Raw genomic sequence first — 14693 nt, 5'->3', positions numbered from 1 at the left:
CTGCTAGAGAACACAGGATATGTTTGTCCACCCCTTATGGTGGATGCTTGCTTTGGGAGTTAACGTTAAAAAGGGAATCAAGCCAAACTGCTGTCGCTGTTAATTGAGTCCATGGCCTATTTTACAGAGGAATCCCTAGCCTTTGTTACAGATGGGCACAGGAGGAAGAGAAGTTCTTAAAAACACAGCACCTGACTTCAGTGTTCTTCCTGCAGATCCTCGATGATTTACTGTATTTGGTTTCTATACATGAATTTCTAGAGCTTGTTCTCTTCTAGATTAACTTGGCTTTGTAGCCGCGTTCAAGAAACAAACTTGAGCTTGAGGAGGAAAAAAAGGTAATCCCTGTTCTGCTTCTCATCTTTCAGTTAGTTGGAACTAAACGTGCTGCAGAATAAGATGGGCAGCAATGACTGAAAATTTAAACATGTTCATCCAAGAGACTTTTTTTTTTTCAGGAAGTAGGGCTTAAGTATAAGTGTGGGTCTACACATCTTCAAAGGGAAAAGGAGGGAGGGGGAATTATGTTGAGAACTTAAGGACCCAGAGATGCTGATCAGTCTGTCCTACAGGTGCAGTACCTTCACCTGAGCTCTGGCTCCAGGTAGAGCTGCATCTCAATGGCATGATGCTGACTGCAGGATCAGAGAGGATGTCCTTCATGGCTGTAAGTTACTCACTTCTTTCTTCTCTAACTAAGATGAGAATGAACTTGTTTCAATTTTGAAATGTAAATCTAACCTGGCTGATCCAAATCTCTTTTAAGCTCTTGTTCAGTTTCGTTTTTTAATAAACTGTGCCTGATAATATTGTTGGATTTGGATAATAGTCATTGGATCTTGAAGAAAATTCATTAACTTGGAGATAAAAAGATAAATTGTTCTCTGATCCTAAATGCAACCAACTTAAAACAGTGAGTAAACTCTTGGCATTAGCATTTCAGGAAAAAACCTGATCCAGGATAAGTGACATTTCTTAGTTCTGTAGAATACTGGCTAAGTTGGTTATTATCTCTGCCTTCTCCTAAGCTGTGCATTGGGCTCACACACAGCTTTTTTTTTTTTTTAAAGGTGCTATTTGTTGACAGAGTGAAATATGGCATTCAAACTGCATACAAAGTACTCACACAATACCTGCTTAAAAACATCTAAAGGCACAGAGCACCTTTGAGGTAAAGCACCAAGTTCAGACTGTTTGCTAAGTCCAAATATGATTGTGTGTCTGGAGAGCCACGTGAGCTGCCTGTTTATAGGGGTGCATCACAGATTCAGAACCCAACCTAAAGTCCTCCCTGCTCATTTTTGTTCCATGACAGATTCAGTTCTCGTCTATGAATCTCATCTATTGCAATGAATCTCATTTCTTTATTCAACGTGCACCAAACAAATAGATTTAAATGCCTTTATTCCCTCTGATTCTTATGCACACTACAAATGGCATGTATAGTATAAAATATTCTCCCCTGTAAGAAAATCTGGTTCCTGCTGTGACAAAAATAGACTATTAAAGATCTTTTAAAAATACCAATCTCAGAAAAAGCTCAGTAAAAAACTAACATCACCGGTTGCTTTTCTGTGTTGAATCTGTTAAATCAATTGGAAATCTGCACAAGCCTAAGGGAGAAACATCTTGTTTTATCTCCAGGTGCAGTGAGAGCTGCTAGTATTGATGCAGGGAGAAGCTGCTGTAGCATTAAGACATCATCAATGCCAGGTGTGACAGGTAGCTTTAGCTCCCACTGTAGTCCAGAGTATGAAATTCACTGCTCACCCTGGGTTTTTGGGCAGTGTTAGAGGCATAAATACAATTTAGCACAGCCTGGAACACTCCGTGAGCTTTTAAATTAAATGCTGATTTAAGAAGCTGCTGCAAACACAGCGTTCTGGAAGAGTTTGATTGCTTTCTGAAAGAATCACAATAGAAGCAATGCTGACTTTCCTGCTTTCACTTTATAAACTTATTTTCCTACACTTAAGAAGTCGGCACTCTGCGCTGTTTGAAGTATTAAAACATTTCCTAGAAGCAAGAAATCCCAGATACCTCAATTTGGGAAACTCATTCCCTGTGCCACCTGCACTCCCATTTGCAGTGAGCTGTACAGAACGAGTAAACTAAAGCAAGTTGGTTGACATGCCTTAGAAAATCTGCAGGCGCATTGATGTGGCTCCATCCTTCCACTTGTTAACATGGTCTGAAATAACAGTTCTGCAGAGTGGACATGTTTTTTCTCTATTAAACCATAAAGAGATGCATTCTTCACAGAATGTGTGCTGTAATGAAAAGAATGACAGCTTAGAGCTTCTGAGCTCTTCTGTTCGTAAGGAGGAACATTATTTGCACAGCCTGATTTCTAAAGATCATCAGAAGGCAAACGCTGATCTAACTCTATGTAGTTCTGTTTACCAGTTCTTAAAAACACTTTAACTTTGCAGAAATGAATTCTGATGGTGTGTATTACCTGGCAGATCAGCAGGATAGGCTTCTGGAATTCAGTGTGGCAGATAGAACAAATATCATCTGATTCAGAACACTGCTTCTTGCTTGCTGTCACCCCGTAGTGCTGCAAAACAACATTTTTTCAGCACATACTAGTTTCTAAGTGGGGAGAAAAAAAACAAACACCAGAAAGCACAGAAAGGAACAAGGAATCAGGGCTGCTATGGCAGGGAAAGCACCCAATCCCTGATCCAGCAAGGTTTTGCTGAACTTTTCCACAGCTGATGCAGGGGGCCTACAGATCACACGCTCCCATCTCCTGTAGGGCATGCAGTTAATTAAGTTAATTTCTTCCCCTGAACACGGCTGTAGGAAAAACTTTGAACAGGTTTGTTTGTTTTTTTTGCAGGACTTAAGCACTTATCTAAAATAATAGTTAAGCACTTTAAGTCAGCGATACCAGGCTCTAAAATCTTTTGTGTATTTTCCCATGCAAACAGCAGGCTAAATAATGATACCTGTCCCTACAGATAGATAAACTGAGAAACTTATTCTAACAGCAGTTACTTACATGGCAATTGTTTTGGCAAGCTTCATTTCTCGCTTATATTTCTGCTACAAGCTTTGCCTGTATTCAACCAGTATTTATTCCAGTTAGAAAGCAGGGAAAAAGGGTGATGTTATCTGACAGAAGTGTGTGTGAAGAGGCATGCAGAACAGACTGCTTTTGTTCACGTTACCCCATAATTATGCAGTCAGAACTGCAAAATGAGGGAACAAATACAGAGGGATTACTTTAAAAACACAGCTGCCATTGAGAGAGATCCACGAAGTCATAGAGGAAAGTGTTATTTCAAAGGGGAGCATCTTCATGTATATCAGATTTACTGCTTTTTAGATAAAAGCATTCAATACTCACTGGTCGCGTACAAAATATCCGCAAAACCTTTCTGAAGTTTCTCCATTGTCCAAAAAAGCTCAAAAGCTGAAACAGGAAGGAGAAGAAGATGAGTGCTGGTTAATGTTTTTCTCTGAGAGTTGAAGAAAACTTCAAGTTTTTGTGCAGATCCCAGCAGCAGAAGTGGTGCTGCCAATGTGATGTCAGCAGGAAGGTAAGAAAGGGTTCGGACCAACCCTGTTTCAGTTGCTTGGGATGTAATCCTTCATTCAGCCTGAAGGTTTTTTTAGTGCTGGGTGGCTGTTCTTTGGAAGAAAAATACCATGGGTGATGTGAATTGTTCAATTGCAGATATATTAGAATTATCACTGTGTGTACAGCAGTCCTTAGGCTTGTGATTAAGACGCTGTAACGTCATCACATATTTTTCACATTCAAAGCAGAACTTGTACTGAGTTTTTTGGGGGCAGCTGAGCTCTTCAACAAATGAGAGAGCTATTTTAAATGCTTCTCTGGCTTGTTTAACATGGCACACAAATTCTAGCAGAGAGAAAAATAGAGTTTCCCAGAAAATGCTGACCTCCTTTTTACCATCAGTTTCACCTTTATTTTTGCAAGCTCTCCTCCTCTCTATTTCTGATGACAGTCAGATCGATGTCTGATCTGAGAAGAGACCCACAGCAACAGAGTTCTTTGCTGCACAACCCCAATCCATGCCCAGAGCAGATGGAGGGGAGGAGAAGAAAAAACAAAAGACAAATGCAGTGCTCTGAGCCACTCTTCCCTTTTTCAATCACTTCAGATACAGGAACCAGAAACGTGTTGGCTTACATGGCTCTAGTGCTAATTTGCAAAATAGTTTAGAGGATTGTAAAGCTTACCCACCTTGAGAATGAGGTAGGAAAGGCCCAGCAATGTCCCAAGGCTCTGTCCAAGTACACTGTGTGGCTCCCCATAGCCGATAAGATAACGGAACCAAACTGGGATGGGGACAAACATACGGTAATACTGGCAGAGTTCTTCTAACAGCATGTACCAGTAGCCCTAAGCAAGACATGCAAAAGAATCTCACAAGATGTAAAATGCAAACGTGTACAGTTCATTGCTAAAGAGGAAGAAGCACAGAGTAGTTGAACTGAACAAAGAAAACTGCGTTAACGATGGCCTAAAAATGACTGCGTCACAACGTACCTCAGAAATAAAGTCCTGGTACATTTTGAAGGAGAAAATCTACCCACACTGCCTGCTCAGATGCTATCACATGCTACCTACACTTGTTCACATTGTTAGTAATTGTAACTACGAGTGCTATTTGCTGTTTGGATGTAGAACTCGGCTTGTTCTTTGCATGTCTCACCTTGGGAAGCAGATGCACATTAATACCCCACCACCCAATGCAGGAACTTAGTAAAATCATACTGTACAGCAGCTGCTGTGCTAACAGCCTGCATACACATTCTTCCATTGCTTCAAATAAAAGGTTTCTTCATCCCATCTCTTACAGCAGAAATAAACCATTTATCCAATGAAACAATACAAGCAATTTTTTCTCAGTTCAGACTGTAAGAAGAACAAGAAATCTACAGGGTTTTCTTGCCCGTGGTGCAGAGGTGGCTGATGTACAGACATTTAATTAAAAGGCTTTCCTCTGGATAGAATTTAATCATTAGCTATTTTAGCAGATGTTCTTAAAGAAATGGTTTTCTTACCTTGGATTTAAAGGACATCATAAAAGAAGGCACCAAGAGAATAAAGCACTTGAAGCCCATGAAGAGGAATTTTAGAATGAAGTCTGTGACTCCCACAATCCAAAGTACCTCCCAGAAGTTCTTAAAATCCACAGTAGGGTTTAAAAAGATTAAGCTACAAAACAAAGCACACAAAAAACCCGACCCCAATGAATCAGAAGTGAACGGAGCGTCCTGCTCAAAGGAAAGCTAACTGAGGATGATCACAGCAGCACTAATTGAAAATGAACTTTTCACCATAAATGGATCCTTTGTGACCTCTGACAGCCTCTCCATTTCTGAACCTTCATCACAACCCCCATCCTCTACAGAAAGGCTTTCTTTTCTATTTTTGAGTTACAGTCTTTGACTGATGCACACCCAAGACTGTAGCTACAGAACAGCAAAGGAGGAAAACTGCACGCATAAAGCCCACAGAATTTCAGACTGCTCTGAATTCCGTATGCTGAGGATGAGGGGGAAGGCTCAGAGCTGGGAATCACAGCCAGCCACGTCCCCATGGCTCAGAGCCTCCACTGCATTTGCAGTATTACTTTGCAAATTCAAAGGAACTGTTTTTAAGGACAGCACCATCCAGGTGAGCAGGGGAGAAGGAATGGAGATGAAAATGAAAGAGGAACCAATGCTACAATTAAAGAAAAGTGGCAGCAGCACAGATAAAGTATTTCCAGTTTGCATCTGTGTGGATTGTGACATGAATGGTGATGTTTCTCTACTTACCTATAGTACAAAGACTGAGAATGAAAGGTGTAATACAGGAGGAGAGAGGATCCAGTGAGATACAGCAGCAGCCAAGCACACTGCAACTTGGAGCACCGTTCCTGTAAGGTAACCAGGACTTATCACAATCCTTATCTACATCTTAACTGCATCCCCAAAGCACTCTCCATCTCACCTGAACAGTTACTACTGGAAGATTCCATCATATCGATTTCAGGCCACAAACACAGTTATATTTTCCTCTAAACTGCAGAAAGCTTTTCTCAGAATAGCAAGAGGGAAAGGAAGAAAAGCTTTCTGAGTTCTGCCACCTTACTTGCAAAGCTCCATACCATACAGAAGCACTGAGTTTACAAAACCACTTCTGCCTTGTACCAAATGGTGCCAGATCCAGCACCTCCATTAACGTTTCTCTCAAGAGCTGATGGATAAAGGCTGTGGTTAACTTACAGAGCTGTGCTGCAGGGGGTGATACTTACTTTGAGGAAAACCTGATTTACTATGCTTCTGTTTGCATACATGTAGGTTGTCAGCAGCCCGATTCCAAGAGAGATGCCTGTTAGGAGAAAAGAAAATGGAATTGGGTTAAAATAACCAGCCCCTGTTGTATTTCTGTGTGATTACAATAGCTTTGATTACAACGCTGATAATTAAGCACGTTTTATGTATGCCAGAAAAGGAAACAGCAGGAAAGGGCTGAAAGGGAGGTGATTCTGTCCCTCTGCTCTGCTCTGCTCAATGAGACCCCACCTGGAGCACTGCATCCAGTTCTGGAGCCCCCAACACAAGGACATGGAGCTGTTGCAGCAGGTCCAGAGGAGGGCCATGAAGGCCATCAGAGGGCTGGAGCACCTCCCCTGCAGGGACAGGCTGAGAGAGCTGGGGCCTTCTAGCAGGCTTCCAGCACCTGAAGAGGGCCTATGGGAAAGCTGGAGAGGGACTTTTTATAAGGACATGTAGCAACAGGATGAGGGAAAATGCCTTTAAACTGGAAAGGGGTACAATTAGACTAGATATTAGGAAGAAAGTCTTCCTTTTAGAGTGGTGATACATTGGAACAGGTTGCCCAGAGGGCTGTGGCTGTGAACCCTCCCTGGAGGTGTTCAAGGCCAGGCTGGATGGGGCTTTGAGCAACGTGGTCTGGAGGGAGGTGTCCCTGCCTATAGCAGGGGATTGGAACTAGATGATCTTAAAGGTTGCTTCCAACCCAAACCATTCTAGGATTCTGTGAAAGACAGTTCAGTGACTCTTTGTTTCTGATGAACAAAGCAAGGAAGCTACAAACGAGCTGGATGCTATTTCAGGCATTTCTACTGGCCCATCTCTTGGGGAGTTTCTGCCCTGTTACACCCTACCGATGATGTGCTGCACGATCAACTTGACGCCCAGAATCAAAACATAGGGCAGACTTCTGTGCAGCCACTGGAGGACGCATCTGAGCTCGGAGATGGAACTGCTGTGTTCCTCCGGGTCCGGAGCGCCGTCAGCAGAGCTCCCCCCCTCGCTGTGGCTGTGACCGTGCGAGCGGCTCTGCGAACTCAGCCTCGAACGCCTCCAACTCGCGTTTTCTCCGCCTTCTCCCCCAGCAGAGCTCAGCTGGATGTGAACATCTCCGCTCGGATGGCACGAGCTCTGCCCGGCTGCGTGCGCGCTTTGGGGTGGCGAAGGGTCACCGCCGCTCCCCTGGGTGCTGTGCGGATGGCTGCAGCTCGCTTGCATGGTGGGAGCTTTTCCTGGGCCGGGCTCTCAATGCTTTGTCTCTAAGGAAACAAAAAGTCACACTTGGAGGAAGAGCACAACGAATTCCGGAGGTTAAAAAACGCACCGAAACACAGCAGAGCGCATCGCACACACACGCGCGGTGGCTGCGGGGATACAGAAGGCTTAAACTCCTCTTGCGCAGAGAGGAACTCGCAAAACCCGACGGCCTTCATTCAGCCTTTGGAACGGAGCGTCCGTCGGCTTTCGGGCGCAGATCTGGGCTCGGTGCCGCCACGCAGCCCGCGGCCGGGATGGCAGCGCGGTTCCCGCAGGCCGCCGCCGCTCTTAAAGGCGCAGCGCAGCACGGCGCGCGGCTCCGCCGAACTCCGCCGTTTCCGCGTCTCAGAGCCACGCAGGACGCGCTCCGGGCGGAGCCTCCGGGAGGTACCGACCTTCACCGCCCCGCACCGCCCCGCACCGCGCGCTCCCTCCGGCCGCCCCGATCGCGACCGAACCTCATCGCGCGGCCGCCACCTCCATCGCCGCCGCTGCCGCCGCCGAGTAGGGAGGAGGAAGAGGAGGAGCCGCGAGGAGGAGGGAAGGAAGGCGTCGCTGTGGCGACGCGCGGCTCGGGCGGGCGGTGCTGCTGAGCAGGGCGGGCGTTGTGCCGTTGGCCGTAACGCGCGGCTCTGCGCGCTGCCCGGAGGCGCGCGAACGTTCACGCGCGATGCCGGTCGCGACGCTCGCCCACCGTTGGCGGCTCTTCCCGCGGTGCCCAATGACGGCGTTAACCCAGCGGTGCTTTGGCGCCTCCTGCTGGATGAGTCCGGAACTGCACCCAGAGCCGGACTGACGCCGCGCTGTCCGGTGGGGAAACGGGGCGGGAGAGAAGCGCTGAGATCTGAGCAGCCCCGGGCTTTGCCGTCCTCCCAGCTGCGAGGCGGTGCCCCCGTCATTAATGCCATCGGCAGCTTTTGCCGCTGTTTGTCTGCTTTTCCCATCGTGGTTAATAAGTATATGAAACGATGTTGGAACAAACGGCAATCCTGACGTGGCCCCATGATTCCCTCTTAGCGCAGATCAGGGATCACAAACTTAATCTTTGCCCAGCCCTTTACCACCCCAATGCACGGGGTCCCCTCCTCAGCCGGAGGGCACTTCACTCGCCCCACTCATTTTTCAACCCTCCCATCCTACCTTATGTGCTCCTCAAGAAGTTGTACGTTCAGGTCACTGTTGCCATCATCCCAGCCCAGAAAAATCTGTTTGGGTTTCTTATATGGTCTGAGAAGTGCAGCATCCCTGCGTCTGCCATTGGGAATGCAGCATCCCACAGCAGAGCCCTGGAGGGGGAAAACAGCACAAACATTTCTCATAAAGCAGATAAAATGGGTGAGGGAGATGATAGTTTGTATTAAACTATAATGAAATTCTTGTTTATGGCCCAGCTCCTCCCTTACATCCAGAATGTGTCATTTAGGTGATCGGGCCAGCAGGTGGCAAACGTAATTGAATTCAAGAAAATAAACAAGGAAGCAGGCTGGGGACCGGCTGCTAAAAAGCTGACATCTCATTTACTAATTAGGAGGATTTACAGGATGCTGTATTTAAAAAGAGATGATTATTGATAGCTCATCTGGATCATGAAAGTTACCTTGGAGGTTCAGCTTCCCATAACCAACACTGCTGCCACACGTGGCTGCAGCTCACACAGGGATGCTGATGTGATAACAGGGCCTGGAACAAAAACCCCTGTGGGTCACCTGTGCTGGTGCAGATCTGGATGTGGATTCCCCTCAAAACCTTTATTTTGAGATGCACTTTGGCTAAATGGTGAACAAACCTTTCCTTATGAACTTCCAAGGTGTTACGAAGGATGGATGGCGGCAGCCAACCCAGGAGCCTTTTGTCAGGGTATGATTCTGCTGTAACAGAGTTGAATGTTGTGTGTCTCTTCCCAGCAGATCGTTAGTTAATCACCGTCTGTGAGCTTTCATTGCCCTTTTGATAGATTGGAGCTCATAAACTTCTCATTGAGTGGATTGGATTTACCGTTACGCCATTCCTCTTTACGAACAGAATAAATCAATATGGGGTACATCCGTTTTTTACTGTTTATTCTAACGGGTGTTAAAGCTGTACTGGAAGAAACAACTCATCTCCAGGAACGGGAGCTCTGATGCCCGCTGTCCTGCTGCAGAGCTCATCGTCTGGTGGTGCTTTGGGATGCAGCCCAGCTCAGACAGCGAGAGCTGCAGGTGTTACCCAGAGTCACAAGGCCAGGAAATGTTCCTGCCGTTACCTGAATGCATTTTTAAGTCCTCCTAATACCTGCATGTTGTTCTGTTACTGCGGTAGAAAGCTTCCTTTTCTTTACTGGGGACAAATGCCAAAGGAAGACCAATTCTTGCAGCAGTGTCATCGTGCAACTGCAGCTCGTGTGGCTTCAGACTGCATGATGGAGATTTTGTGTTTGGATTCAGCTCTGCTTCCGCAGTCTTCTCCTTAAGATTGCATCGTTATCAGTATATTCGGTGCCTACTTACATCTGGTCAGACTAACCTTTATTGATAATTAGAAGTAGGCACCTCATCAGCTGAAAAGCATCCTTTTAGGTGGAACATCTTGTTCTTGTTTGGGTAATGATCTGAGTTTACATTCACACGGCGTTCATCGCTTGGACCTGACATCCTTTGGAAGAAGAAAGCAGAGCAGTGCCCAGAGCAGGTTTTCAAATGCCATACCCATGAGTTACAAAAGGGGATGTGTTCCCCTCTGCTCTTCATCTGAAAAACTGGAAGGTGTCCTCAATTCACAGTTCAGAATAAAAGTTGTCATTTGATGGAACGCAAGGAGTTGCAGTTTCCTTTCAAATAAGTTGTAACAGCAAGTCCTGTGTGCTGATCAGCCAAACTGAAGTCTTGTTTCTTTGGTCACAGTTCTTTAAGTGTGGCACTGTGATATTTTCCTGGTTAAGTGGTGGGATTTGCCCTTTTTTTTGCTTGCTTTTCAATCATTACTGTTATTATAACTCCAACCCTTCTGCCCTACAGCCCAATTTTTTGCAGTGGAAGGTCTTACCTACACACAGCCACTGCTGTACTGCTCATGAGGAGCACATCCACAAGACATCCTCCACATGCTGCAGTCAGAAGCAAAACCTTGGGGCTGTAGGAGATCTGCTGACAAAACTCTGTGGCACCCAGGAAGAAAATGGGATGACAGGAATAAGAAGAAAAGAGAAAAGGCTCAAGGAACGTGCTGCTACCACAGTACATCATAGGATAGCAGAATCATTAAGGTTGGAAAGGACCACTGAGGCCATCCAGTCCCACTGCCCTCCCATCGCTGCCATGCCCACCTACACCACACATCTGTGTGTCGCCTTTATGTTCTCCTTTTCACTGCTTCCTTTTATCTCTTTCTTTAACTGTCCTCATTGATTCTCACTTTATTTATTGTTTTCTTATCTGTCTCATTCCTTCACTTCTCTGCAGTTGCATCTTTCTCTTTCAGTTGTTTACTTAGCCTTGAACATACACCCAAACCCTTCCATTTTCCTCTTAGCTTAGACTCAAATATACACAGAGACACCATTTTTCACCCCTTCCATTTCCACTTTCTTTCCTTTTCTCCCCCAGAACCCATATTTTCCCCTTTCCTCCCTAATTTCACCATTCTTTCCCCTCAGCACTGGTTGCTGTCTGTCTTCCCCACATACTTTTCCTGCAGACTGAAGTAGGATTTGGACCTTGAGCTGGTAACGATGCAAAAGTGGGTAGAAATGATGTTCAAATCCCTGAGGAGGGCATCTCCCAAGTGCTCAGAACTGAGGGAAAATGGCCCTGTTGAGCAAATTATCTTCCCTTCAAAATTCTGGCTCCGTCCTTCCAGTTGGAAAGAAGATGATATAACGTGTTGTTGCAAGCTGTTAAGGTCTGAGATGGAGGGAAGGGAATAGGCTGAAGTTATTTTATGAACTGTTCATTTCTTTGTGGGAGGCTGTTAAAATAAAGCAACAGTATAAAAGATGAATTATATACAATTTAATGTAAAGCTGTTTGATGCCATTATGATATTTCTTCCTTGATTGTCTCACATTTCTCTACTTTGTAAAAAGTTTTGCGTGGTTTTTTTTTCCTTTCTGCACATTATGAAAATTGTACTGAGAGGAGTAAATTCATTTGCATAAAATTGACTGCAAAGAGCAATTAGCCCTTCATTAATATGCAAATTTGGTCCGGTGCAAATCCATCTATATATGAGGCTTAAATATGCAAGTCAGTCTTGCTGTGCGAGAAACCCAGATGCTTTTATTTACTTTGAAATTGAGGGATTTGGTTAATGATGTTGTTGACAGGAAAACTTGAATAAATTTGATGATCACCATCTTTTATATTAGACAAGGCCCACAGTAAAAAATTACCAAGTAAAATACCAATTTTATTTGGTAATTTCCTATTACCAATCTAGTAATAAAATGGAAGATACGAAGTAATAGAGCTAGATTTCCTAATGCAGTTATCCCGAGACTTAAACTGTTCCCCAAAGATAGAACCATTTTTCTTAAACTTTGTTTTTCCAGAGGGTAAAGACATCTACGTAAGCTGTATGAATAACATGCTGCCTTGAGATCTTAGTGCTGGAAAGTTCTCTCCATTGATTGCTTCATTTGGAGAGAGTGTACAGGCCTGGGAATTAAAAGCAGGAGTTTGGGACACGGCCGTCACCATCACCTTCCATTCACTGTCCATTGAGCCTCCTCAAGAGCAGCGTTGAGGTCTTTGCTTTCAACCTGTGGAGTCAGACTGGAGGCTGCCTGAACCCACAGCCGATTTCAGTTGGATCCCCCAAACCAATTCACAAGCACCTTTCATTTTCCTTCTTCTTTCATATATATGTGTGTACCTGCTTAAGTCTTCCCAGCCCTCAGCAGCACAGCTTTCACACAGTCATCACTCAACACAGATGGGCTCAGAGAAGCAGAACCTATGACTCTATCATTCTCTTTACTCACAGATGGACAACATGGTTTGTCCCACTCTCCTTGCCTGCCTCACGATGCCAGTTTCTCTGATTTTATCCACTGGTGCCACAGCAGCCATCCTTCTGATGGGTCCCCTTGCATTTGTCAGTCTTGTTTCCTTGGTGTTGCAGACTTCTTATTGCTTATCTCCTCTGTGGTTCTCTCAGGCCTAATTTGAGCTCTGGCAGAAGGAACCCACTCTTTTACTTCAGTCGTGCTCCCTTTTGCCAGAACTAAATTTGATCTGCCTTGCCCATGTGGTACATTGACACCTTTAAAATAACAGAGAAACCTTGGGTGAGCAGAACTGTGGCAACGCATGAAGCTCTGGTTTCAACTGCCTGAGGATAATGGATTGCACCATTTGGTTCCTCCTTTTTGGCACGGCTGTTTGGGATGGAAATCCTCACAGTGGCCAACTGTTTGGTGTAGCCTTGAAAGGAAAATCTGCAGGGAGAAAATGGAGAGAATTGGGAATTCAGAGCATCACAGGATTATTGAGGCTGGAAAAGACCACTAAGATCATCCATTCCAATCATAGCCCGAATTCAGGGGGCGTGAGGGATCTGCTGCACTTGTTCAGGCTGTGGTTACTGCAGTAGGAAATCTGTCCTTCCTTCCCATCACAGTAAGGCCATCAGAAGGCACAGTGTGCACCTTATGTATGCAGTGCGTAATAGTTTGGGAAATGGCAAAATGATGAAAGGGTGAAACTTCTGAAGCTGCAACATCTTTGTAAGCGTTAGTTGTCTGTGCCTGTGAGAACACACAGTTGCTGGATGGTTTCTCAGTAGCATCATAGCACTCTTGGCTCTACGTCCCAAAAGAAGGAAAACATTATTTTGCAGAGTCAATGGGTAAACAGCAGCATCTCAGCACAACCTGAGCGTGTCTCCCATCAGCTTTATAATCTTTATATTCTAAATAAATAAACGTTTCAGCCTCAGAGTTTATTAGTCCAAAATACACTTATTACCTCATAAATTCAAACCCCCTTCCAGTTAACATCTAATTAAACCGCAGCACGGCGCGCGCCATCTTAGGGGATGTATTAATAATGAAACCATGTCCTGAAAGAATCACTGCATACTTTGGGCATTCTTCTCCTTACATTTTTTCTTGGAAGCAATGTGCTGAGTGGGGCACACAGTGCCCCGTTGTTCTGTGCTCCTCCAAAGTCTGCAAGTATCTGAGTGCATGTGGATTTTTTTTCCACTCAGTAAAAGAGAGAGAAAAATCTGTGTGTTTTTGCACTTGGGAAAAGGGAGGACCAACACCACTGGTAGGCACAGTTATGCAATGTGATTGTGCAAGTAATTTTAGCTCATGTTTTCCCCCCTTTGAGGAGATTACTCACAGGAATAAAACCTACTTACAAGATCTATTTTTTAAGGCAGCTCTCCACTGCACTTGCAATAAAGTGATGACGACCGCTTTATTTGCAAGAGAGTCTTTACCTACGGGACCTCACAGCCACGCAGATCCAAAGGAAAGGAAAATAGTCTTAAAACCTTCCTTAGGGGAGAAATTTCTTTTAATTCTTTTTTTGCAGTGGTAAGAGTACTTACTGTACTCTAATTTTTATATATATCGGATTTATCTGCGCTTGTGCTTCACCAAGGTTGTTTTCCATCTTCTCACAACACTCTGATGATTTTGTGCTTTGACAAGACTTCTTTATTCTGTTTTCTTCACTTACTGAAGAAGAAGGAACTCAGAATCCCAGCTCCTCTACGCCGACTTGATTGCACACGTTTGCACACACGTCCCACGTGTTCCCTAAGTGTCCCTTTGATCTCTTTAGTCCAAGTACCTCTGCTGAGTAATAATACAAACGTGATCCTTGTTGACGTAGCTCTGCCTGACCAAGGTGAGTTTTCATTCTCTGGTGCCCTGCAGATGCTACACCCTAGAAGTTTGTGTTTCTGGGACCCAGATGCCACTGGTGCACGTACTGCTGTGTGGCTGCTCTACTGCCTTGTCCTTGGGCTGTCACTGCTGTTACTGTGTCTGCAGATATCTGCCTGCAGATGAAGGGCACTTCCATCGGTTCCTTTGAATCTTTAGGGTCTCCATGGCATGGGAGGTGTTTTGCTTTCTCCCCAGCCTTGTCGGAATTACACTGCAAAGTCATGCCTTGGTGAGATGGGGAAATATTCAGACT

The 14693-nt window shown here is 45.0% G+C and overlaps 1 protein-coding gene across 1 annotated transcript; it reads right to left on the bottom strand.

Moving 5' to 3' along the window:
• Positions 1–59: 59 nt before the first annotated feature.
• Positions 60–8136, bottom strand: RNFT1 (ring finger protein, transmembrane 1). The gene is made up of 9 exons (XM_048966906.1): positions 8019–8136; positions 7158–7562; positions 6282–6358; positions 5803–5903; positions 5044–5197; positions 4220–4378; positions 3356–3421; positions 2459–2560; positions 60–2270 (listed from the first exon to the last, which is right to left on the bottom strand). Exons 2-9 carry the CDS (start codon positions 7519–7521, stop codon positions 2136–2138), a joined length of 1158 nt encoding a protein of 385 aa, XP_048822863.1. The 5' UTR covers positions 7522–7562; positions 8019–8136; the 3' UTR covers positions 60–2135.
• Between the last annotated feature and the right edge of the window lie 6557 nt (positions 8137–14693).

This window comes from Lagopus muta, chromosome 20 (assembly GCF_023343835.1).
Source record: "Lagopus muta isolate bLagMut1 chromosome 20, bLagMut1 primary, whole genome shotgun sequence".
Classification (NCBI taxonomy): Eukaryota; Metazoa; Chordata; class Aves; order Galliformes; family Phasianidae; genus Lagopus; species Lagopus muta.
This window is presented reverse-complemented; position numbering and strand designations above follow the sequence as displayed.

Coding starts and splice junctions, on each gene's coding strand:
- RNFT1 (XM_048966906.1), bottom strand. CDS start 7,521: ATGCAAGCGAGCTGCAGCCATCCGCACAGCACCCAGGGGAGCGGCGGT. Junction 5,198..5,802: donor TCTCAGTCTTTGTACTATAG/GTAAGTAGAGAA, acceptor TTTGTTTTGTAG/CTTAATCTTTTTAAACCCTA. Junction 2,561..3,355: donor GGATATTTTGTACGCGACCA/GTGAGTATTGAA, acceptor GTTGTTTTGCAG/CACTACGGGGTGACAGCAAG.